The sequence below is a fragment of the Vulpes lagopus genome, chromosome 2 (genome assembly GCF_018345385.1).
Source record: "Vulpes lagopus strain Blue_001 chromosome 2, ASM1834538v1, whole genome shotgun sequence".
NCBI lineage: Eukaryota > Metazoa > Chordata > Mammalia > Carnivora > Canidae > Vulpes > Vulpes lagopus.
Window position 1 is genome coordinate 57,983,592 of NC_054825.1, and position 24,766 is coordinate 58,008,357.

Sequence of the window (24,766 nt, forward strand, 5' to 3'; positions counted from 1 at the left end):
TGACCCTGAGATGAAGACCTGAGCTGAGATCAAGAATTGGATGCCTAACCAACTGAACCACCCAGGCACCCCTTAAATTTCAATTTTAATTTGTAGATACTGTTACTAATAATACTAAATAAGGTAAACGTTAAAATAACAGTAATAATAAAATTATATTACCAAAAGTAAATTTAAATTAAAAATTGTTTTCTTGACATAAGTGTGTTTGAAAATATTTCTTAGGTTCAGAAATTCAATACTAAATTTATCAAATTACTCTTCTCCATTACTGAGGAGTTATTAGAAAACACAAAAGTACTAAGTGCCTTAAAGGAACTGAAATAGAAACAGAGGCACTAAAATTAGGCAAAAAGGAACAAAAAGAGGATATAGGAGAAAAGGAAACTTGGCTTATTTTTAAATGTTGGTTAGATTTGGCAGTGCTTAAGATGTGCATTCAAATTTAAACTCAATCAGAACTTTGTCACTGTGAGAGTTTTAAACAATTTTCTTTTTAATTTCATCTACTGTCAATTTAAAAAAATCAAGTACATTACATTAATTATTTTTCCCCAAGAGGATGGGGCAAAACAATCCCTTTTAGTAGGACATATACACATATTTTCTTTGAAAATACAAGGGCTCATTGATTCCAGGGATGTGGTAGGGAGCCCAAAATAACCGTTGTGCCATAAATAAGGAAGTACTCAACAAATGAAGACATGTTAAACGAACATGGGATCGAGGTTGAGAGAATTCCACTGGATAAATCTAAGACGATCCTAAGCATCAAAGAGTCATGATAATAACTGATTATAACACAATGAATAAAAAAGAATCTGAGTCTACACTGATAAAAATTTTTTAATGGGGGATAAGAAAACACTTTTCATTTTTACAACAGACTGCCAACTAATAAATGTAGAAGGAATAATAGAAATATAACCACTATAGTAATGGTTGACTCAGACAATAATCACTGAGTGCCAATTGTACTGGCTGAAAGATTATTAGGGAACAGGGTATTCATGCAGTTTCAAAGTATAATGTCAGAGATTACTTATTAATTAATTACAAAAGGCAAAGGACATCTTAACAACAAAAAATCTAGCAGACACCAGTTTAATCATATTTCAACATCACCAATAAAGGGATAATCAGACATCTTATGCCACTTGATTTGACAAACTGGGAAAGATACAGTATCACCTTTGTAGTATTCCCACCAAATATATACTCATGAGGAAGCAATAAAATGAATCCAAATTGAGGACTATTCTACGAAAAAACTGGCTTGGACTATTAGGAAAAGTCAGTATCAGAAAAGATCAAAAAAAAAAAAAAAGGAAAGAAAAAGATTAGGGATCTGTTCTAGATTACAGGAAGCTAAATTGATATGACGATTAAATGATTCTTGACTAGAGCCTATATTGTAAAAATTCAAAGCTATAAGGGGTCTTATTGGGATAACTAAAAAATTGAAAATATGAACTGCATATAAGATAAAAGTATTGTATTGATGCTAAATTTCCTGAGATAATTCTTTTGTGACTACAAAGAAGAATTTTTAGGAGACAACTGTTCAAGTATTAATAGGTAACGTGCTATAATATTTGCAACTAATTCTCACATGATTTAGGAAAATGTGTGTGTGTGTATAACAGAAAGAAAGCAAAATTTCAGTATGTTAATAATTGATGAATTTAGGCAAAGTATATATATATATATATATATATATATATATATATATAAATAATCATTGTTCTAACTTTTTTATGGGTTTGAAGTTGTCAAAATAAAGGGAAAATCAATATCACTTAATCAGAAATAACATGAATTCAAACTATAAACTTCAATGTTTATGGCACATAATAAATATTTGAATGAATATTTGAATTCAAATAAATATTTGAAGAATGAATATTCTGGAATTATTTAAGCAATTTTTTAAACTTAGGAATAACTGTTAAAGAAGAAATTATTCCTGAGAAAGCATCTGGAATTAACTGACCAGCTCTGGTGGAGTCTGGCAGCTGGTACTGTGCTATTTTTTTTCCTTAGGACTGCCACCCAAAAGAGGTAGCAAATAAATACATACTCTATGTACATGTAAAAGTTCTGTACTTTTACTTAGAAGGTACTGCCACCAAAAGAAAAAAAAATGTTATCTGAAAGAAGGTGAAAGAATATCTAACTCTATTTAGCTAAATATTATTGCTTTTTCATCAGAAAAGAATGATAGTAAAAATATTTCTTGTATTCTACACCTTATAGAGATGAAATATTTGAATTTAAAAAATACGGTTATCGGGGATCCCTGGGTGGCGCAGCAGTTTAGCGCCTGCCTTTGGCCCAGGGCGCAATCCTGGAGACCCGGGATCGAATCCATGTCGGGCTTCTGGTGCATGGAGCCTGCTTCTCCTTCTGCCTGTGCCTCTGCTACTCTTTCTCTGTGTCTCTCATGAATAAATAAATAAAATCTTAAAAAAAAAAAAAAGAACATAACTGCCAGGAATAATAATCTGTATAAATAATTTAAAAGGCTGTATTTTTCTTCTTTCCTTCTTTATCTTCCTTCATCTTTTTGCTCCTTTCTTTAATAAGGAATGTCACAGATGCATTGCAGGTAGGGTGGGGTGGAAGAGAATGCTCTAAAAAGTTTTAAAAGTGAGCAGAGAAGTGCAGATATAGGAAAGAAAGATGAACTTACATTAAGAAACTGACACCTCAACAATAAATTGAAAATAAACTTGGTAGAGCCAGAGGCAGCAGGATAATAGGTTTATTTCACTTCCTCTGCACCCCTCACCCTTAGTGTCAAGCTATAGAACTTTAAGCTGCCAAGTGGTTGTAAAAAGCTACCAATGTATCACACTATTCAAAGGAATTTGTTAAGGTTAGAGGGGAGGTGCAAAAAGTTATACAGAAGGCCCCTGAGACAGGAAATGTATAGCCTATTTGCATTTTCTTGGGTTTATACATTTAGAAGAACTCTTCCCTTCAATTATTATCATTAACTTTGCTAAGTACTAAGTTACTGAGTAGAGAGAATGTATTGGTTATATACTAAAGCACTAGCTACATAATAGTTTCAGTTTTAAGTACTATACCCATGCTGAGAAGTACCACTGCTCTACATAATATCCACATTACTAAACGCTTCCTGCATAAGGATGTTTCTAAAGAACCCTCCCACACCTTACACAATATCCTCTCTAAAAATCTTTTTCAAAAAGATATAAAAAATCAGTGATTACTGAACTCACAACATTATTTCATGTATGTGAAATTTAAAAATGCTGCACTAGAAAGGTCTTTCTTAGCTACTTCTTTCTAGAGAACAGGACATCAGCTCAGAGAGAATACATGACTTGCTCAAGGACATAAAACTAGTTATAGCAAAGTGAAGACTGGAACCCAGGAGAATTACTGGTATTAAGTTTAAAAATTTAGTGCTGATTATTACAAATGCAAACTGAATTGTATTTCTCCCAAGCTATAAAGCATATCCTAATCTAGACTTATAGAGAACAATGTTTCCTAATTCTTTTACCAACTCTTAAAATCACCTCTGTGATATTCATGGCATAATTCAAAAGCCTAATCTAGTTTCAACTTTTCACAACTAATTAAACAAATTTTGGTAAATAGTTCTTTTTTTTTTTTTTACCTTTTTTTTAAATTTTTATTTATTTATTTATTTATGATAGTCACACAGAGAGAGAGAGAGAGAGAGGCAGAGACACAGGCAGAGGGAGAAGCAGGCTCCATGCACCGGGAGCCTGACGTGGGATTCGATCCCGGGTCTCCAGGATCGTGCCCTGGGCCAAAGGCAGGCGCCCAACCACTGCGCCACCCAGGGATCCCAAATTTTGGTAAATAGTTCTAAGTGTTACATAGCAGTTTACTTATCTGCATTGCTTCAAATAACAGTTGATTTTCAACATTTAGCTTAAACTTCATTTTTTTTTTAAAGTATGCTCCATGCTAGAAGCCTGAACGTGGAGCTTGAACTCATGACCCTGAGATGAAGACCTGAGCTGAGATCAAGAATTGGATGCCTAACCAACTGAACCACCCAGGCACCCCTTAAATTTCAATTTTAATTTGTAGATACTGTTACTAATAATACTAAATAAGGTAAACGTTAAAATAACAGTAATAATAAAATTATATTACCAAAAGTAAATTTAAATTAAAAATTGTTTTCTTGACATAAGTGTGTTTGAAAATATTTCTTAGGTTCAGAAATTCAATACTAAATTTATCAAATTACTCTTCTCCATTACTGAGGAGTTATTAGAAAACACAAAAGTACTAAGTGCCTTAAAGGAACTGAAATAGAAACAGAGGCACTAAAATTAGGCAAAAAGGAACAAAAAGAGGATATAGGAGAAAAGGAAACTTGGCTTATTTTTAAATGTTGGTTAGATTTGGCAGTGCTTAAGATGTGCATTCAAATTTAAACTCAATCAGAACTTTGTCACTGTGAGAGTTTTAAACAATTTTCTTTTTAATTTCATCTACTGTCAATTTAAAAAAATCAAGTACATTACATTAATTATTTTTCCCCAAGAGGATGGGGCAAAACAATCCCTTTTAGTAGGACATATACACATATTTTCTTTGAAAATACAAGGGCTCATTGATTCCAGGGATGTGGTAGGGAGCCCAAAATAACCGTTGTGCCATAAATAAGGAAGTACTCAACAAATGAAGACATGTTAAACGAACATGGGATCGAGGTTGAGAGAATTCCACTGGATAAATCTAAGACGATCCTAAGCATCAAAGAGTCATGATAATAACTGATTATAACACAATGAATAAAAAAGAATCTGAGTCTACACTGATAAAAATTTTTTAATGGGGGATAAGAAAACACTTTTCATTTTTACAACAGACTGCCAACTAATAAATGTAGAAGGAATAATAGAAATATAACCACTATAGTAATGGTTGACTCAGACAATAATCACTGAGTGCCAATTGTACTGGCTGAAAGATTATTAGGGAACAGGGTATTCATGCAGTTTCAAAGTATAATGTCAGAGATTACTTATTAATTAATTACAAAAGGCAAAGGACATCTTAACAACAAAAAATCTAGCAGACACCAGTTTAATCATATTTCAACATCACCAATAAAGGGATAATCAGACATCTTATGCCACTTGATTTGACAAACTGGGAAAGATACAGTATCACCTTTGTAGTATTCCCACCAAATATATACTCATGAGGAAGCAATAAAATGAATCCAAATTGAGGACTATTCTACGAAAAAACTGGCTTGGACTATTAGGAAAAGTCAGTATCAGAAAAGATCAAAAAAAAAAAAAAAGGAAAGAAAAAGATTAGGGATCTGTTCTAGATTACAGGAAGCTAAATTGATATGACGATTAAATGATTCTTGACTAGAGCCTATATTGTAAAAATTCAAAGCTATAAGGGGTCTTATTGGGATAACTAAAAAATTGAAAATATGAACTGCATATAAGATAAAAGTATTGTATTGATGCTAAATTTCCTGAGATAATTCTTTTGTGACTACAAAGAAGAATTTTTAGGAGACAACTGTTCAAGTATTAATAGGTAACGTGCTATAATATTTGCAACTAATTCTCACATGATTTAGGAAAATGTGTGTGTGTGTATAACAGAAAGAAAGCAAAATTTCAGTATGTTAATAATTGATGAATTTAGGCAAAGTATATATATATATATATATATATATATATATATATATAAATAATCATTGTTCTAACTTTTTTATGGGTTTGAAGTTGTCAAAATAAAGGGAAAATCAATATCACTTAATCAGAAATAACATGAATTCAAACTATAAACTTCAATGTTTATGGCACATAATAAATATTTGAATGAATATTTGAATTCAAATAAATATTTGAAGAATGAATATTCTGGAATTATTTAAGCAATTTTTTAAACTTAGGAATAACTGTTAAAGAAGAAATTATTCCTGAGAAAGCATCTGGAATTAACTGACCAGCTCTGGTGGAGTCTGGCAGCTGGTACTGTGCTATTTTTTTTCCTTAGGACTGCCACCCAAAAGAGGTAGCAAATAAATACATACTCTATGTACATGTAAAAGTTCTGTACTTTTACTTAGAAGGTACTGCCACCAAAAGAAAAAAAAATGTTATCTGAAAGAAGGTGAAAGAATATCTAACTCTATTTAGCTAAATATTATTGCTTTTTCATCAGAAAAGAATGATAGTAAAAATATTTCTTGTATTCTACACCTTATAGAGATGAAATATTTGAATTTAAAAAATACGGTTATCGGGGATCCCTGGGTGGCGCAGCAGTTTAGCGCCTGCCTTTGGCCCAGGGCGCAATCCTGGAGACCCGGGATCGAATCCCATGTCGGGCTTCTGGTGCATGGAGCCTGCTTCTCCCTCTGCCTGTGTCTCTGCCTCTCTTTCTCTGTGTGTGACTATCATAAAAAAAAAAAAAAAGTATATATATATATATATATATATATATATATATATATATATAGTTATCACCTGAGATTAAAGCTAATACTTTTTAATAAAAAAGGATTAGAAATCACCTTTTGGATATTTTATGGATTCAGAAAGAAAGTTATAGTTATGCGTCAAAAAGAAAAAGAAAGCAGACTCCTTCAGCTAAACACTATACCTAAGAAAATATGAGGAAGAAAACAATCAGGGGAAGCTAATTGCTACATGTGTGATCCTGGAGACTTGGGATCGAGTCCCACGTCACGTTCCCTGCATGGAGCCTGCTTTTCCTTCTACCTGTGTCTCTGCCTCTCTCTCTCTCTCTGTGTATCTCATAAATAAGTAAATAAAATCTTAAAAAAAAAAACTAGTTTAGCTTTTTAATTGTACTGAATTCCACATATAATTATTCCTTGATATAAAAATCTGATATGCAGAAATCTACATTACAAAATTTAAATATCAAGGAATTAATCAATTCTGGTACATATTACCCCCAAATTCTATAGCACTAAAGAGGATGATTCCTTCCTTGCTTTCATCAAGGAGTTCTCAAGATATCAATACTATATAGCTGTAATTTTTTGTTACCCTGGGGAATCAATATTAGAAAAATTGTAATAACAGTAGTAACATCAGGCTGAAAGAAAGGAGAAGTGATGAAGGGGCTGGATTTTTGTTGTTTACTTTGTTAATTAGCTTACTTTCTAAGTACATTACATAACTTGCTACATTACACCCTGGCTTGGGGAAAATGCTATTACCAACTGTTTGCTATAGCTTCCTACCCTATAAGCCTATTCACCTCAATATCACTTCTATAGTTATCACTCAATCTGTTAACATTTGCTGAATCCTATTGCTCCCTCTCTTACTACTGAATAGCATATTGGAAGTTACTGAGAAACCTGGAATCTACACATGGAAATTTTCTTTACCGTCTGTTTTTTTTAGATTTGGGTAGGGAATAGAAAGTTCTAGTGACTGGGCAGGCCGGGTGGCTCAGCAGTTTAGTGTCACCTTTGGTCCAGGGCCTGATCCTGGGGACCTGGAATCAAGTCCCACGTCAGGCTCCCTGCATGGAGCCTGCTTCTCCCTCTGCCTGTGTCTCTGCCTTTCTCTTTCTGTCTCTGTGTCTCTCATGAATAAATGAATAAAATCTTAAAAAAAAAAAGTTCTAGGGAGTGGAATTTTGTTAATTGAAAGTATTTTTTTAAACAGCTTTTGTTGCTCCTCTTTCCCCTAAAATTAAACTTTGTTGTCTTGAGTTGTAGTGAAAGAGCTGTCATACCTATCAGTGATTGATATCCCTGTATATTTATGTATTTATTCCAAGTAAAAGCCTCCACTAAAATACTGTTTTCTTGCTACCTGCTTCTTGAATAAATGTGTTAAACTTATGGATAATTGAATAATATAATTACTTGGGTTCTGATTAATATAGTATGTGATTCATGTGCATATCTTCTATGTTCGTATATACTCTTGTAGTCATTTTATTTTTTTAAAACGTGGTGATTATAATCAACTTTCATTATACCTCATGTAAAAGGCTTATGTCTGAGAGAGGATGATGAAGCCCATCCCCTACTTCTCATTATTTCTCTTTCATATTTATCCTTCAAAAAGAGGAGAACAGCAGCCTGAGTATTTGTGCATATTTATGAGAAAGTGAAGTGAGTAGTAGGAAAGGTATATCCAAATACAATGGCTCCTGATGGCACTCTGGTTTCAAATGTGCTTTTCCTTTCAATGACCAGAACACAGCTGAAAAAACATGAAACTGCTTCTATGATGATAAATTTAGCAATTTTAATTAGTTAGGGATTAGGAAAACTGATGATCACAGGTATACTTTCATTAAAGTGCTTTAATATACTATATTGTACTGAAACATAAGGCAGAGCTCTACTAAAATAAACATTTGAGTTCATAATACTCATTCCAGTCAATTAGAAGATGAATTATAAAGTTTATTCAGTACTCCCAAATAATAATACTTTTTTTTAAAAAGTAACTATCAATAACTCCTGGGTAATAGAACATATCAAAGCTAACTAGTGATTCCAAAGAATTTTAGTAGAATCTAGGCCTGATTTTAGAAGTTCAGTGAAAAGAGTTCTAGAAAATACCTTTCACTGGTATCTTTATGAATAATTATTTCTTTTAATTCCTACAAGTAGCATCACATATATTTTAGAAGTCTTATTTATGACATTTAAAAGATACTAAATTATAAGACAAGTTATTCTGCCAAGAATAAGTCAGGTAATAGCAACACTCACCCACCTTCACTAACCAGCTCACTATTGTCTGACTGCTTACAAGAGATGATCTTCTCCACTAGTTGGTTGTAGCTGCAGTTACCAACAGCTTTTACAATGTCATCAATCTAGAAAACAAATGACTGTCTCACTAATCATGATAGGATTAAAAACAATAACAAAGAAACCCATTATCACTCTTTAGGGTTTTATTCTAATATTATATTAAGTATAAAAGTATTACTTATGAAAAAGAAAATCAACATTCAACAGTTTCTAATTTTGTTTATAGCTCACTATAACATATTATGAAAAATAATGCTTAGTTGTACCTCAGTTATGCAAAAAATAATGAAAAGGGATTATTACATGTGACTTTATTTAAGTTTGTAAAGATGCATTTATGTGATTAAAATAAAAAGAAAACTATTTCAGGAGGAAAAATAAGAGGATTTCAGTTTTTTTCTAAAAAACAAATATTCTGCATTTAAAGTAAGATAATTTATGGAATTAACAAAGTTCTCCCATTTTATTTATTATTTAGTTCTTAGCAAAGTATAGTGGAGATGCAAGTAGACATAACTATGTCATTTTCCTGAAGAAAAGTTAATTATTAATCAAGGACAGTATTTGCCTCACAAGTCTTTTTCTTGTTGTTGTTGTTGTTTTTTTAATATTTTGTTTATTTATTCATGAGAGACCCAGAGAGAGAGGCAGAGACATAGACAGAGGGATAAGCAGGCTCCCTATTGGGAACCTCCTGCAGAACTTGATCTCAGGACCCTGGGATCACAACCTGAACCAAAGGCAGACGTTCAACTGCTGAGCCACCCAGGCATCCATGCCTCACAAATCTTATTTAATCTTTGTCTTTGGCAGTAGAATAGAAAAGTAAACGCAAAGTTTTAAGCTATAGGAAAATGAAACTGGGTATCTCTACTCTCCTTCCATTATACTTTGCTTTGACTTTTGAGGAAAAAACAGGTTTCTGCTGTCTAAACATGTTTTTATTGCCATCCCATCTGTAAAATATATTTACTTATAAACTACATGTACTGATCTATCTATAATTAAACAAATAGAAATTAATGCAATGATATAAGAGGACCAATGTTTTCTTTCCACATCCAAATGATCTTCTTGAATATTTACACTGTGAATACCATAAGTCTTCACATGTATCTGTATAAATAATACTCTGGACACTGTTTCTCAAACTGAGGAACTTGTTAAAAAGATCTAAAAGAATTCCAGGCTCAAGTTGCTTCTCAGTTGTCTAAATTTTCATTCCACTGCTTCATAGCAAAGTTTAGGAAAAACTGCTTTAGACTATAATTTTTTTGTACTTGCAAAATTCTAGAATGGAAAAGCCTCTGAACCACTGTGAGACGGACTGTTGAGAAGAACAGTTAATTGGAAAAAGTCAAATCAGGGAGTTGTGAAAAAATGTTATATACACATCTTGAACATTTCATGATAAAATACACAATGTACTCATTGTCGATCTTTTGAGGCAGAGCCAAATAAGGCCTTTTCTTTGAAAGCAGAGTCTTATGATTCTACATAAACAACACAAGAGTATGACTTCCAGTTTTGATTTAAAGTGAAAACTTAGACCCTTAAGAAGCAATCTGAGGGCACAATTCCTTCATATTTTCATTATTCTTAACACTTTTACTGTTTACAGCAATTTTCCTTAGTGACTCAACTTCATTAAGTCTTTCCAAAGCACCTGAATTTTCAATCCTAAGAAATCCACAAAAATACAACTATAATCAAAACAAGATCAATATATAAAAATCAGTTGTACTTCTATAGACCAGGAATAAATAATACAAAGATTTCAAGTTTTCATAGGCCAAATCTCTACATTAGTATTTCATTCAATTAATTCCTTTGGGAGCCTTTTATGTACTGCTATGTACTAGGTGCTGTTAGAGAAACTGCAGACTCAGCAGTGAACAAAAGAGATGGTCTATGCTTTCATAAAGTTTACATTCTAGAGTAAAGACAACAAACCAAATAAGCAAATATATTATATGCTAGGTGGTTATATGTAGTGGTGTATAGCTGTTCTTTGTTCATTTTCATTGTATAGCTTCCCACAGCATGAATATACCATAATTTTTTTTATCATTCATTTTTTGATGGCTATCTTAGATGCTGACAGTTTGGGGCTATGACAGATAGTACTGCTATGAATATCCTTATACATTTATCCTATTCTACACATAAAGAGTTTCTCTAGGGAATGTATCTTGTCAAATTGCTAAGTCTTAAGGTATGCTTATTCTCAATTTTGCTAGAGAACTCCAGACCACTTTCCAAAATGGAATGCCCATTTATTTTCTCAGTAGGAAATGTCTCTACATTGCGCATTTTCTCCAACACTTAGTACTGTCAGAGTTTTAAATATTAATTGTTCTATGTTCTAATGGATGTATAGTGATATCTCATTTTGATTTTAAGTTGCATTTCCCTGATGACTAGCTATGTTGACTAGCTGTTTGGATATCCTCTTTTATAAAGGGCCTGTTCAAGTCATTTGCTCCTTTTTTTTTTTTTTTTAAACTGAGTTGTCTATCTTAAAATATATATATATATATATATATATTTGTAGGAGCTCTTTATACATTCTGGATGTTAATCCATAGAAGTTGTAATCTTCTTCTACTTAGTGGCTTGCTTTTACATTTTCTTTGGAATTTCTCTAAAAAGACACAAGTTCTCAATTTTAATGTAGTCATGTTTACCAAAGTTCTTCATGGTTAATGTATTTGTTTTAGAAATCCTTTTCTATCATTAAGGTCAGAAACATACACTCAAACTTTTGCAGTTTTAGCTTTTACAGTTAAACATCAATGTATGTGGAAACAATTTTATGCTGTAAGTTGGGAGAAATGATTTCATTCTTTTCTAATTGGTTATCTAATTAGATATGCAATAGCTACCTAATTGCCTTATTAGCACCTTTTATTGTAAGGACTGCCTTTCTCCTGCTGCTCTACAGTGCCCTATTTCTGTCTATATATGCATGGTCTTTTTAGCTTCTCTATTCTCTATCATTGGTCCAATTCTTAATTACAATATTTAAAATATTTCCTATCTGGAAAAACAAGTCCTCCCTGCTTTTCTGCTTCAAGCATATCATGGCTTCCACTCCCAGCCTTTTGCATTTCCACATAAATTATAGAATCCACTTGTCTCATTCTACAATTACTCCCCATAAATCTTTTGGGATTTTGTTTGGGGTCATACTGAAACTAATTTAGAGAGAACAGACATCTGTATAAATTGTCTTAAAATCTAAAATCTAAGAATAGAGACTTCCATTTATAGGTCTCTAATTTCTCTCAAATTTAAAATTGTCCACACAGAGGTCTTGCAGATCTTTTTGTCAGTTTTATTCATAGGAACTTATGCAATGTACATGGCATATTTTTAAAATTTCATTTTCTGTTATTTTATTTATTTTTAAAAAGATTTTATTTTTATTTATTTATTTTAAAGAAATTTATTTATTTGAAAGAGAGAGAAGGAGAGAACGGGAGAGCACAAGAGCTGGAGAGGAAGAAGCTGGCTGCCCATCCAGCAGGGAGTTCAATGAGGGCTTGATCCTGGGATCCCAGGATCATGATCTAAGCTAAAGGCAGGTGCTCAACCAACTGAGCCACCCAGGCACCCCAGAGATTTTATTTTTAAGTAATCTCTATCCCCAATGTGGGGCTCGAACTCACAACTCCAAGATCATGAGTCGTAGGGTCTACCGACTGAGCCAGTCAGGACACCCCTTCTGTTTGTCATTTTAAAATTCTTTCTGAAGAACGTTTATTTGCAGAATTTTAGCTTTGTTAACCTTCTTTATTACATATTTACTTTCTACCTTAACACATTTTGCTTTTTAAAAATACGTTCTGATCTTTTTTAAATACCTTCTGCTCTTAAAATGGATATACAGCTTATTAACTTTCACATTAATATATGAATTTAGGGCTTTAAAAAGTCCTGTAAAAGTTCTTTTAGCTAAATCTCACAAGTTTTGGATTTAGTTATTGTGCAGTTTAAAATATACTCTTAAGTTTCATTATAATTTTTTGGCTCAACAATTTCTATTTTTCTACTGATTTCTAGCTTTAATTGCACTGTGGTCAGAGGAAATTCTATACTCTCTACATGATATAAATCCTTAAAAAATTGCTGAAACTTGCTTTATAGCCCTGTAATAGGTTGGTTTTTGTAAATTTCATGAATGTATAAAAAGAATGTATAGTCAGGTTCAAGAAAAAAACAAAAGAAAATGTCATGGACAGGAGACTATGAAGATATGATTAAATGCCATGTATTATTAGTCGAGATTAGATTATAGAACAACAACAACAAAAATTAGTGGAAAAATTGGTGAAGTGTGTGAGACCTAAAAACCACAAAAAATAGAGGAGAATACAGGCAGCAACTTCTTTGACATTGGCTATAACAACTTCTTTCTAGATATGTCTCCCGAGACAAGGGAAACAAAAGCAAAAACAAACTACTAGAACTACACAAAATAAAAAGCATCTGCACAGGGAAGGAAACAACCAACAAAACTAAAATGCGACCTACGGAATGGGAGGAGGTATTTGGAAATGACATACCCAATATAGGATTAGTATCCAAAATATATAAAGAACTTATAAAACTCAACACCCCAAAAACCTAAATAATCCAATTAAAAATGGGCAGAAGACATGAATAAAATAAATTTAAAAATAAAAAAAAATTAAAAATGGTCAGAAGACATAAACATTTTTTACAAAGAAGACATACAGTGGCTAACAGACACATGAAAAGATACTCCAAATCACTCTTTATCAGGGAAATACAAATCAAAACTATAATGAGATATCACCTCAGCTGTCAGAATGGCTAAAATCAACAACATAAGAAATAATAGGTGTTGGTGAGGATGTGGAGAAAGGGGAACCCTCTTGCACCGATGGTGGGAATGCAAACTGGTACAGCTGCTCTGGAAAACAGTATTGAGGTTCTTGAAAAACTTAAAAATACAACTACCCTATGACTCAGCAATTGGAGTCCCAGTTAAGAATCCAAATAGACTAATTCAAAGGGATACATTCATTCCAATGTTTATAGCAGCATTATCTACAGTAGCCAAATTATGTAAAGAACCCAAATGTCCATCAGCTGATGAATAGATAAATAAGATGTGGTATACATATACAATGGAATATTACTCAGCCATAAAAAGAAAGAAATCTTGCCATTTGCAACAATTTGGGAGGAGTTAGAGAGTATAATACCAAGTGAAATAAGTCAGAGAAAAACAGATACCATATGATTTCACTCATATGTGAAATTTAAAAAACAAAACGAGGAAAAAAAAAAAGAGTGAAGCAAACCAAGAAATAGTCTCTTAACTATAGAGAGAACACACTGATGGTTACCAGAGAGGAGGTGGATAGGGGGATGGGTGAGACAGGTGATGGGGATTGAGGAGTGCATGTGTTGTGATGAGCACTGGGGGACATATGGAAGTGCTGAATCACTATATGATACACCTGAAACTAATATTATACTATATGCTAATTGGAATTTAAATAAAAACTTAAAAATAAAATAAATCAGTGAAATGTGAATGAAGACTATAATAAAGCTAATAGTAATGAACCAGTATTAAATTTTGACATGTGTACCCAAGTCATGTAAGATGAAGAGAAATGGGGTGACAAGTACATAGGAATTATCTGTAATATCTTTGTAAATTTCCTATAAATCTGAAATTATTTAAAAATAAAAAGTTCATTAATTTTTTAAAGAATATACATTCTTAGGTTTTGTTTCCTGCTTCTATCACTTACAGAGAAAGATACAACATCTTCCATTATGACAATCTATTTCTTTTTATAATTCTGTTAAATTTTGCTTTAGGTACTTCAAGATTAGAGGATTAGATGCATACAAATTTTATTTTTTATTGTCAAAAACTGACCTTTATTATTTGTGACAGTTCCCATGGGTCCAAGGAAAGATCAATCAATCAAGTATTTACTTACTTCTTTTTTTTTTAAGTTTTCTTTATTTATTCATTCATGAGCGACACAGAGAGAGACAGAGAGAGAGGCAGAGACACAGGCAGAGGGAGAAGCAGGCTCCAGGCAGGGAGCCTGACGTGGGACTTGATCCTGGGTCTCCAGGATCACACCCTGGGCTGCAGGCAGCGCTAAACTGCTCTGCCACCAGGGCTGCCCAGGTATTTACTTTCTAGGTGTCTCCAGGCACATACAAATTTAAAATGATTGTATCTCCTCAGCAAAATTAAACATTAAGCAATTGTATGGCATCTTTTTTCCTTCTCTTTACTTGCAATCTTTGTTTTTTCTCTCTTGTGAACAATAAATATATATAGTTTAGCCTCAGAACCACTTTTAACTATAGCATTTAGTCCTATTGCTATAATTATATATTGAATTTATTAAATCTATTCTCTTTATCCCATCAGTACAACATTCCTTTACATTTTTTTCCTTCTTTCTTTTTAGATTGATTCATTTTTCTCTTTTCTCCTTGTTTAGAAGTTACTATGTTTTTCTATTCTTTTCACAGTTACTCTAAAAGAGCGTTATCCAATAGCACATTCTGTAATAATGGAAATATTCCAAATTTGTGTTGCTCAATAAAATATCCACTAGCCACATGTGACTACTGAGCAATTGAAATGTACCGCATACAACTCAGAAACTAAATTTTTCATTAAATTTAAATACCCAACCTTGACTACCACATTGGACAAAGGAGTTATAGGAACTATAACATCTGTCCCTACACAAAGTCAATATTAATAGTTAATATTAAGAGAAGTTAATATTCTCTTCTTGAACTATTAATTCTAGGCCCTTAGAATACTTTACCTTCCTCCCAACCTATGTTATTATTTTTGTATTTGCTCATATTCTTTTTTAAAATCCCAAAAGATAGCATTATTTTTTATACAGTCCACAATTATCTATATTTATCTTCATATGTATCATGTTATCATTCACTTTTCCCTCCATCTGTGATTATTTTTCTTCTTTCTAAAATCCTTGTTTAGAATTTCCATTAATGGGATCCCTGGGTGGCGCAGCGGTTTGGCGCCTGCCTTTGGCCCAGGGCGCGATCCTGGAGATCCGGGATCGAATCCCACGTCAGGCTCCCGGTGCATGGAGCCTGCTTCTCCCTCTGCCTGTGTCTCTGCCTCTCTCTCTCACTGTGTTCCTATCATAAATAAATAAAAATTAAAAAAAAAAAAAAAAGAATTTCCATTAATGATGGTCTATTACTAGGAAGCTATCCTTTTTTTTTTGAGATTAAAAAAGAAATTAAGTAATCTCTACACTCCATGTGGGCTCGAACTTACAACCCTGAGATCAAAAGTCACATTCTCTACTGACTGAGCCAGTCAGGCACCCCAAGGAAGCTATCTTAATTTAATTAATCTACAAAATGATTTTGCTACATTCTTGAAAGATAATTTTTCTGGGAACAGGATTATAGGTTAGCATTTGTCTTCTTTTAGTACATTCAATGTATCATTTCCACTGTTACCTGGCTTCCAATGTGTTTTTAAAGAGTTAGTTATCCAAAAAATAAAATAAATAAATAAATAAACAAATAAATAGTTAGTTAGTTATCAAGTAATAATGAAGAAATGTTCTCTCAGTGGCTGAATTTTGGTGCCTATCATTAAGAGAACTGACTTATTTGTAAGATAATCATTAGCAGAATACATCATCAGAATACAGAGAACTAACCAGTTCTAAGTGGTATTTCATATACACCTACAGATTTCAAACTTTTACCTTGTTTTTTCCTTTCGCAGCAACAGAATCATTCTGTCACAAAATAAGTAAATAAAAGAGATAAAATGCTGGACATAGTTACGCTTTTCAGTGATACTTCCAGAGACAGAATGCCAAGATACAGATGCTTTGTTTGTAGTAATCCGTGCTTTTCTTGCCCAGACTACCAGTTGCTTTTACCAATGGGCAGGGGTGAAGAAACTATTGCTATTGTGATCTCTCTGTCCTTGTAGTAAACACATGTGGACAGGTATGCATGCTTCATGCCATCCATCAATATTTACTAAGAACCTACTATGTGCCAAGCACTATTCTAAATAATGAGATATAAGAGCCTAGCCCTCATAATACATTCTAGTGGGAGATGAGAGCCCACCAAGTAAAAGAATAAATAATTCCAGATAATTGTAAGTGGTAAAGAAAATCAAATAGTATCATGGAAGAGGTCATGACTGGGGAAAAGGAGGGTGACTAATTTCAATAAGTCAGAAAAGGTCTCTCTAGCAAGGTGATAATTGATCTGAGATTTGAATAATGAGGTACCAGAAACATGAAGATCTGGGAGAACAATGTGTTTAGGGTAGTAAGACAATGGTCCACAGCAGACAATCAGCTAGTACAAAAACCTGAAATAGAAAGGAACTTGACTGGGATCCCTGGGTGGCGCAGGGATCCCTGGGTGGCGCAGCGGTTTGGCGCCTGCCTTTGGCCCAGGGCGCGATCCTGGAGACCCGGGATCGAATCCCACATCAGGCTCCCGGTGCATGGAGCCTGCTTCTCCCTCCGCCTGTGTCTCTGCCTCTCTCTCTCTCTCTCTGTGACTATCATAAATAAATTTAAAAAAAAAAAATTAAAAAAAAAAAAAAAGAAAGGAACTTGACATGTCTGAAGAACAGAATAGCAATTAGCATTACTAGAGAGTAGTTAAAAAAAAAAAGGAGAATTATATGAGATGAAGCTGGACAGACAGGCAGAGTCTAGGTCATACAGCTTATCATAAAAACTCTAATAAGGATTTTGTATCTTATTGGAATTACGGTGGAGGTTTTTAAGGAAAGGAGGGGGCACAGGAATCAAGGGGAGGGTTATTTTACAAAGATCACTCTGAATATGAAGACAATCTAATGGGGAAAAGGATAATCTTTTACAAAGAGCACAACAAATACTACTAGGACAACTGGATATCCACGTGCAAAAGAATAAAATTGGATCCTTCATCAAACTATATACAAAGATTAACTCAAAATTGATCACACTCCTAAATATTAGCACTAAAACTTGATAAAACTCTCAGAAGAAGATAAGGAGTAGGTCTGTGATTTTGGCTTAGGGGAAGCCCTCTTAGGACATCAAAAGCATAAGCAACAAGAGAAAGAAAAAGATAAATTGGACTTCATCAATTAAATAACTTATGGCGGATGCCTGGGTGGCTCAGTGGTTGAGAGTCTGCCTTTGGCTCAGGGCATGATCCTAGGGTCCAGGGATCAAGTCCCACATTGGGCTCCCTGTGAGGAGCCTGCTTCTCCCTCTGCCTATGTCTCTGCCTCTCTCTGTGTGTCTCCAATGAATAAATAAATAAAATCTTAAAAAAAAATTAACAACTTTTGGGCTTTAAGAACACCATCAGGAAAGTGAAAACACTATCACAGAATGTTAGAAAATAGTTACAAACCATATATCTAATAAGAGACTTATACCTAGAATATATACAGAACTCTTTCAACTCAATAACAAAAAGACAAATAGCTCAATTAAAAATGATGAAAGTATCTGCAGACATTTCTCCTACGAAGATATGCAAATGGCCAATAAGCACATGAAAAGATGTTCAACATTAGTCAAAAGAAATATAAACAAATCCACAATGCAATACAACTTTATACCTTTTAGTATGACTATATTCCAAGTAACATAATAAGTGTTGGTAAGAATGGATTCAGTTTGTAGTTGACTTCTAACTCCTTGAAGTTACACTCAGAAGTCTTGGACAGATTAAACAATCTGGAGGACACGGCCCTTAACCTAATAATTTGGCTAATTTCAGGTAAAAAGCACAAAAATATAACAATCAGAGGAGTGCCTGCATGGCTCAGTTGGCTAAATGTTGAACTCTTCATTTCAGCTCAGGTCATGATCTCAGGGTCGTGAGATCGAGCCCTGTGTTGGGCTTCACACTGGGCATGGAGCCTGCTTAAGAGGCTCTCTCTCTTGTTCCCCCTCCTCTTCCTCTGTCATTCCTGCTCACTTTCTCTCTCTCTATCTCAAAAAAAAAAAAAAAAGGATATATATATATATATATATATATACACACACACACACATACACACACATATGAAACAATCAGAAAATATATATCTATCTAGATTAAATTTCCAAATGAATAAAATTTTACTACATTTGTGTTTATATAATTTTAAAATCTCTACTTACCTGTGGGTCCACTAACCACCCATGGTACAAAGGAATATCAAGAAGATCAAATACAATGCATTCTGGTGTATATTCAAACACTCGAACACCTGTGAATTTTACATTTACATCCAAGCCTGTCTGTAGTTTGTGCAGGATTGCCATAGCATCACTCATATTCTGAAAATAGAAAGGAGAAAGGTAAAGATGAGAAAAATCAAATGACAATGACAATGGCAAAGATATCTGAATGCAGGCGTATTTACTTGTAATTTTCCATTTTATCCAATTTATTTTTCCCTTCAACCAATTTTTATTATTAAGTGCCTACTATGTACCAGGCACTAATCTGAGTTCTAAAAAGATAACAGTAAATAAAACAAAGTTCCTGATCTCATGTAACTAATATTCTATTTTGAGAGACAAATATATATACAATATAACATCAAGTATTCATGAAAAATTGAATAGAATAGTGACATACAGACTGACAGGGATGAGAGATCTATTTTAGACCTCAGAGACTAAATAAAGAAAAGTTTCTAGTCAAAGAGTATTGCCTCTCCCACATTTGGGCATATATCCAAAAGAATTGAAATTAACCCCCTGAAAAGATACTTGCATACCATGTTCACTGTAGCATTATTTATAATAGTTAAGAGATGGAAACATTCCAATGTCCACTGATAGATAAATGGATAGAGACACTGGTATATACATACAATGAAATATTATTCAGCCTTAAAAATAAAGGAAATCTTATTACATGCTACAATATGGATGAAACTTGGGGACATTAAGCTGAGTGAAATAAGGACCACAAAAGGACAAATACCATGTGATTCCACTTACATGAAATATCTAGAGTAGTCAAAATCCTAGAAACAGAAAGTAGAATGATGGTTGTCAAGGAATGGACAAAGGGAAAGCTGGGGAGTTGTTCAATGAGTTTAGAGTTTCACAGTTTTAACAAGATGAAAATGTCCTAGAAATTTGTTATCAATATGAATATAGTTACACTACTGAACTTTACACCTAAAAATGTTAAGGGATTAAATTTTATATTATTTTTTAATCACAATTCAAAAAGAAAAGGAAATGAGCTATCAAGCTTGAAAAGACATAGAGGAAATTTAAATGTACATTACTAAGTGAAAGAAGCCAACCTGAAATGGCTGCATAATGTATGAGTCCAAATGATATTGTGGGAAAGCAAAACAATGGGGACAGTAGAAACATCAGTGGTCGTTAGGGGTTAGGAAGAGGGAGGAATGTGTAGGCAGAGCACAGAGGATTTCCAGGGCAATAAAACTGTGTTTGGTACTATAATGGTGGACATTTATCATTATATATTTTCAAAACCCATAGAATATTTAACAAAAGTGAACCTAATGTGAACTATGGACTCCGGGTGATAATTATGAGTCAGTATAGATTCATCAATTATAATAAATGTATCAATGAATGGATATTGATAGTAGGGGAATGTTGTGTATGTATGTGTGTGGGGGCAGGAGGTATACATATATATATACCATGTATACTCCATATACATGGCAACTCTGTTCTTTCCACTCAATTTTGCTGTAAACTTAAACTACTTTAAAAAGGTGGGGGAGCTCTTTAAAAATGACACTTAAATATCAACTAAAGCAAAATCTTGAATCTTGGGAAGCTCTGGGAAAAAAAGCACTTCAGACAAAGCAGATACTAGTACAAAAACTCTGCTGCAGAAATTATTTGATACCATGCTCATGGAACAGCAAGGAGTCCTGCATGGCTAGAACAAAATTAATTAAAAGTATAAAGTGGTGGGAGGTGAAGTCAGAGAAAGACAGAAAAAGACAGATACAAAGACTTGTTGCCCAAATTAAGGGGGTCATTCTGTCCAAATCTGTTTTCTGTAAATATGGTCACATAAATCTGTAATGAAAACTATTTTAAAACATGTTTTCCTAAACATTTTTAATACATTAAGTATGGTCATATGTATAGAAGATATATTTGATGAACCAAAAAATTATAATATATAAAATTTGATATAATTTTAGTACTGTTAATCAGACAATGTGCTACATGTTGAAGATAGAAAATAGGAGGAGACTATAGCCTACTGGGGGCCTTATTGTAGAAAGGGTGAATATGAAGTAAATCCTTTTGTATTAAAACTAGGGACTCTGAAATTTGAAAAAGACAAACCTAGGTCGTAACAACAAAATGTCTGTTTTACTAAATAACAAAATTCCATTTGAAAAGACTCTACAGACTGAAAATAGAAATTATTCAAATGTTTTAAATTTATCAATGAAGAATTTATAATAGGATAACATTGTTATAGTCTGGCATTCATCAGTTTCACCTCTTCCTAATAACTATATTCTCCCAAAACAATGTATTTTTTCAATCTTCCCAAAAATTGAACCCTTGAAAATAATCAGCTTAAATTTTTTTCCCTTCAGTGTTGTAACACTTATTTAAAGCCAAAGCAATGATGAATCTGAAAAAATAGTAATAGTAGGCTATTATAGGAGTAGTTTTACCACTACTGAGTTTTCTTCTGCAATTGTTAAATTCTTGGTTGCCAGTCATCCAATTTCCATTAGGGGAGGTATAATTTCTAATAACTCCTGGGCTCATGCTTACACTTTTATATATCTTCTATATTTCTTTATAAGTTATATAGTATTAAAATATTTAAAATGACATTTGATAATCTCCATAAAGATTAATAACATCAATAAAGAAATAAACATTTGTAAACAAAGAACTAAAGGATAATATTTTGCCATTTTGTTCAAATCCAAATTATGATAATTTATAATATAAAATATAAATCCTTGGGTTGGTTGCTTACATTGCAAGAAAGAATTACTATTAGTTCTTTTAAGCCAGTGGTTAAACTGTTTTTTATTTATTTTGTTTTTTGGTTAAACTGTTTTTTAGAGGTTTTTCACAAGGTATTTCTGACATGGCGAAATATTTTAAATTTAAGTATAAAATCCATTGAGGTGCCTGGGTGGCACCATTGAGCATCTACCTTCAGCTCAGGTTGTGATCTCTGGGTTCTATAATCGAGGCCTGTGTCACGCTTCCTGCTCAGTGGGGAATCTGCTTCTCCCTCTACCTCTCCCCACCATTCCTGCTCTCTCTCTATCTCTCAAATAAATAAAATCTTTAAAAATAAGTATAAAATCTATTTTAAAAATTTATTTGTAGTCATTCAAAAACCTGTGATATATACATGCGCAAAAACAGGGTGCTTTCTTGTGTTGTCAGGGTATCCATCATAAAGCAAAACTGGAAAATACACTTTTTGTTTATTTATATTACTACTTCTGATAAAGAAGTTTTAATTAGGAAGATTTCAGCTCTACATTGTTCTTTCTCAAATTTAGGGTGAAATATTTCTGTTCACATAAAATTATACAAAAAAGAAAAAAACAGTGTTAAATCACACCTGTGGAACATTAAACACCAGCTTAAACTCAGCCTTATCCACATGCTATTCTCACACTAATAGTAATTTAATTATAATACCTTATAAATAGTTTAAAAGTGTATCTTAAATGCAGAGTATTTTTCATTTGGCATGTATTTCTCTTAAGAAATTTAAGTGGTTGTTTGAACTTGAAACAAAACTTTGCTTCCAATCATTTTCTAAGAGTCTAGATCACTTTAATGGAAGTGTTTCCTGAGATTGCAGAAGGACTTGAAAAAACAAACAAAATAATGAAATCACTGGCAAACATTCATCAATCAAGTTTTTCTTGACTGTGCAATAAAAGTAAAGTGAATTTTGAGGTTGATATTAAGCTGCAAAACAGTCTCACTAATTTCAATCAGAAATGATATAAATTTGGGCAGCCGGGTGGCTCCGCGGTTAGCGCTGCCTTCAGCCCAGGGCGTGATCCTGGAGACCCGGGATGGAGTCCCGTTGGGCTCCGTGCAGGGAGCCTGCTTCTCCCTCTGCCTGTGTCTCTGCCTATCTCTCTCTCTCTCACTCCTCTCTGTGTATTCTAATGAGTAAATAAATAAAATCTTTCAAAAAAGAAATGATATAAATTTGATATATAAATAATATAAACTGAATCATCACTTTATACTTAAAATATCATTTACCACTTTTATATATTGGAGCTTAGCATGAGATTTCATTTGAAAATAGGTTTCTAAAGTGAAAATATTTGCAAATTATTGCTGTAAGCTATAAATTCCAATAGAATTTAAATGACTTAGTGTACCAATTTGGCTTAGGCTACAGATTTCCCACCTTACAGAGTGAAGCAATGCAATATGTTGGCTTTCCAATTCTATTAAGACTAAATATGAAGATTATCTGATCATTCAAATTCAAGAAATTTTGCAATGTTGAAATGAGTTTTGCTTCCTTTTTGCCTATTTAACACCGGTAAAAAGTATGTAAAAAAGGTTCCTTTGAAAGTAAATATAAAGGTTCCCCATGATGTTTATTTCTTCCCTGGCTCATACTTTCTTCCACTGTAAGAACCTGATTCTTCTTGCCTTCTACTGTCAAACAGAGCAAGAATACTGAAGAAAATGAAGTTCTCCTTGTTTTCTTCCAGCTCCAATAGTTTTGAGCTTCTCTTATTTTACAGAATAGCATCTCTAAAAAAATATGCAAGAAATGTGGACACACTGAACCCATAAAATAGCAGATTTTGTCCTAATGACACACAACAAATATAATTTACTCAACTTCCTCTCAAATATAACTTAATTATAAAATATAATTAAAACAAGGAATGATTAATCAATGACAAATTTACTTGAAAGTCAATTTTTCAAGAAAAACACTAGGTTATCATTCTACATAGATCTGTAGGATAATATTTATGTTTCATTCCATTTAGCATATATATTCATATAAAACAGAGATTGGAAAAGTATGGCCTATGGGCCAAAACTAGCTGAAGCTAAGAATGGTTTTTACATTTTTAAAGGGTTGTAAAAAAAAGAAAAGAAAACTAATATGCCTACAAAGTCACTGACAGAGACCAATGAAAACATCCATAAGTTAAAACTTATACATTTTAATATAACAAAAATTGTGTCTGTTACCTGCTCGTAGTTTAAACGTTGAATTTCCGAAATTTCTTTTGGCTTTGCATCAAGCATGTAATCTCCTGTAAAAAGAAATTGTGAACTTGCCTTTTTAAAATATCACTTAAAAAAAATAAAATATCACTTTTTCATTACAAAGGTAATAGATTCTAATTATAAATTATAGAAATAAATGACACAAAATTGACCCCCAGTTCTGCTCAGAGAAAAATTGGTGTTAACTAATGGCTATAGTCTCATATGTTTTTTCAATTACATACTATAATGCTTTGACCTTTTTCTTCCACTGTACAATATATTTGAGCATTTTTTCATGTCACTACAATAAAGCTCTAAAAGGTTGTACCAAGTCTCATTGCTAACAACAATATAAACTACTACCTCATTACTTTTTCAAGAACAGGTATTACCAGTGTTTTAAATGTTTGCCATTCTAAAAAGTAACATAAAATATGTTTTGCACTTGAAAAATTGGTATATATGTATTTATATGTATTTTATATTTGTATTTTTATTTGTTATCATCCTGTTCCTCCCTGGTATTACTTTTTTTTTTTTTTTTAAGATTTTAAGAGAGAGAGAGAGAGAGAGAGAGAATATAAGCAGGTGGAGTGACAGGTTAAGGAAGAGGGAGAAGCAGGATCCCTACTGAGCAGAGAGCTCGATGTGGGGCTTGATCCCAGGACCTTTGGATCACGAC

The 24,766-nt window shown here is 32.9% G+C and overlaps 1 protein-coding gene across 3 annotated transcripts in view; it reads right to left on the minus strand.

The window, feature by feature from the left end:
• MINDY2 (MINDY lysine 48 deubiquitinase 2) overlaps nt 1-24,766 on the minus strand; it is an 83,750-nt gene that overhangs the window by 29,966 nt on the left and 29,018 nt on the right. For all 3 annotated transcript variants that reach the window (XM_041743265.1, XM_041743266.1, XM_041743267.1), the window contains exons 3-5: nt 24,064-24,128; nt 19,006-19,164; nt 8,763-8,865 (exon numbers count right to left, since the gene is read on the minus strand). In XM_041743265.1, the coding sequence (XP_041599199.1) occupies nt 8,763-8,865; nt 19,006-19,164; nt 24,064-24,128 (327 nt within the window). The remainder of the gene's footprint in view (nt 1-8,762; nt 8,866-19,005; nt 19,165-24,063; nt 24,129-24,766) is intronic.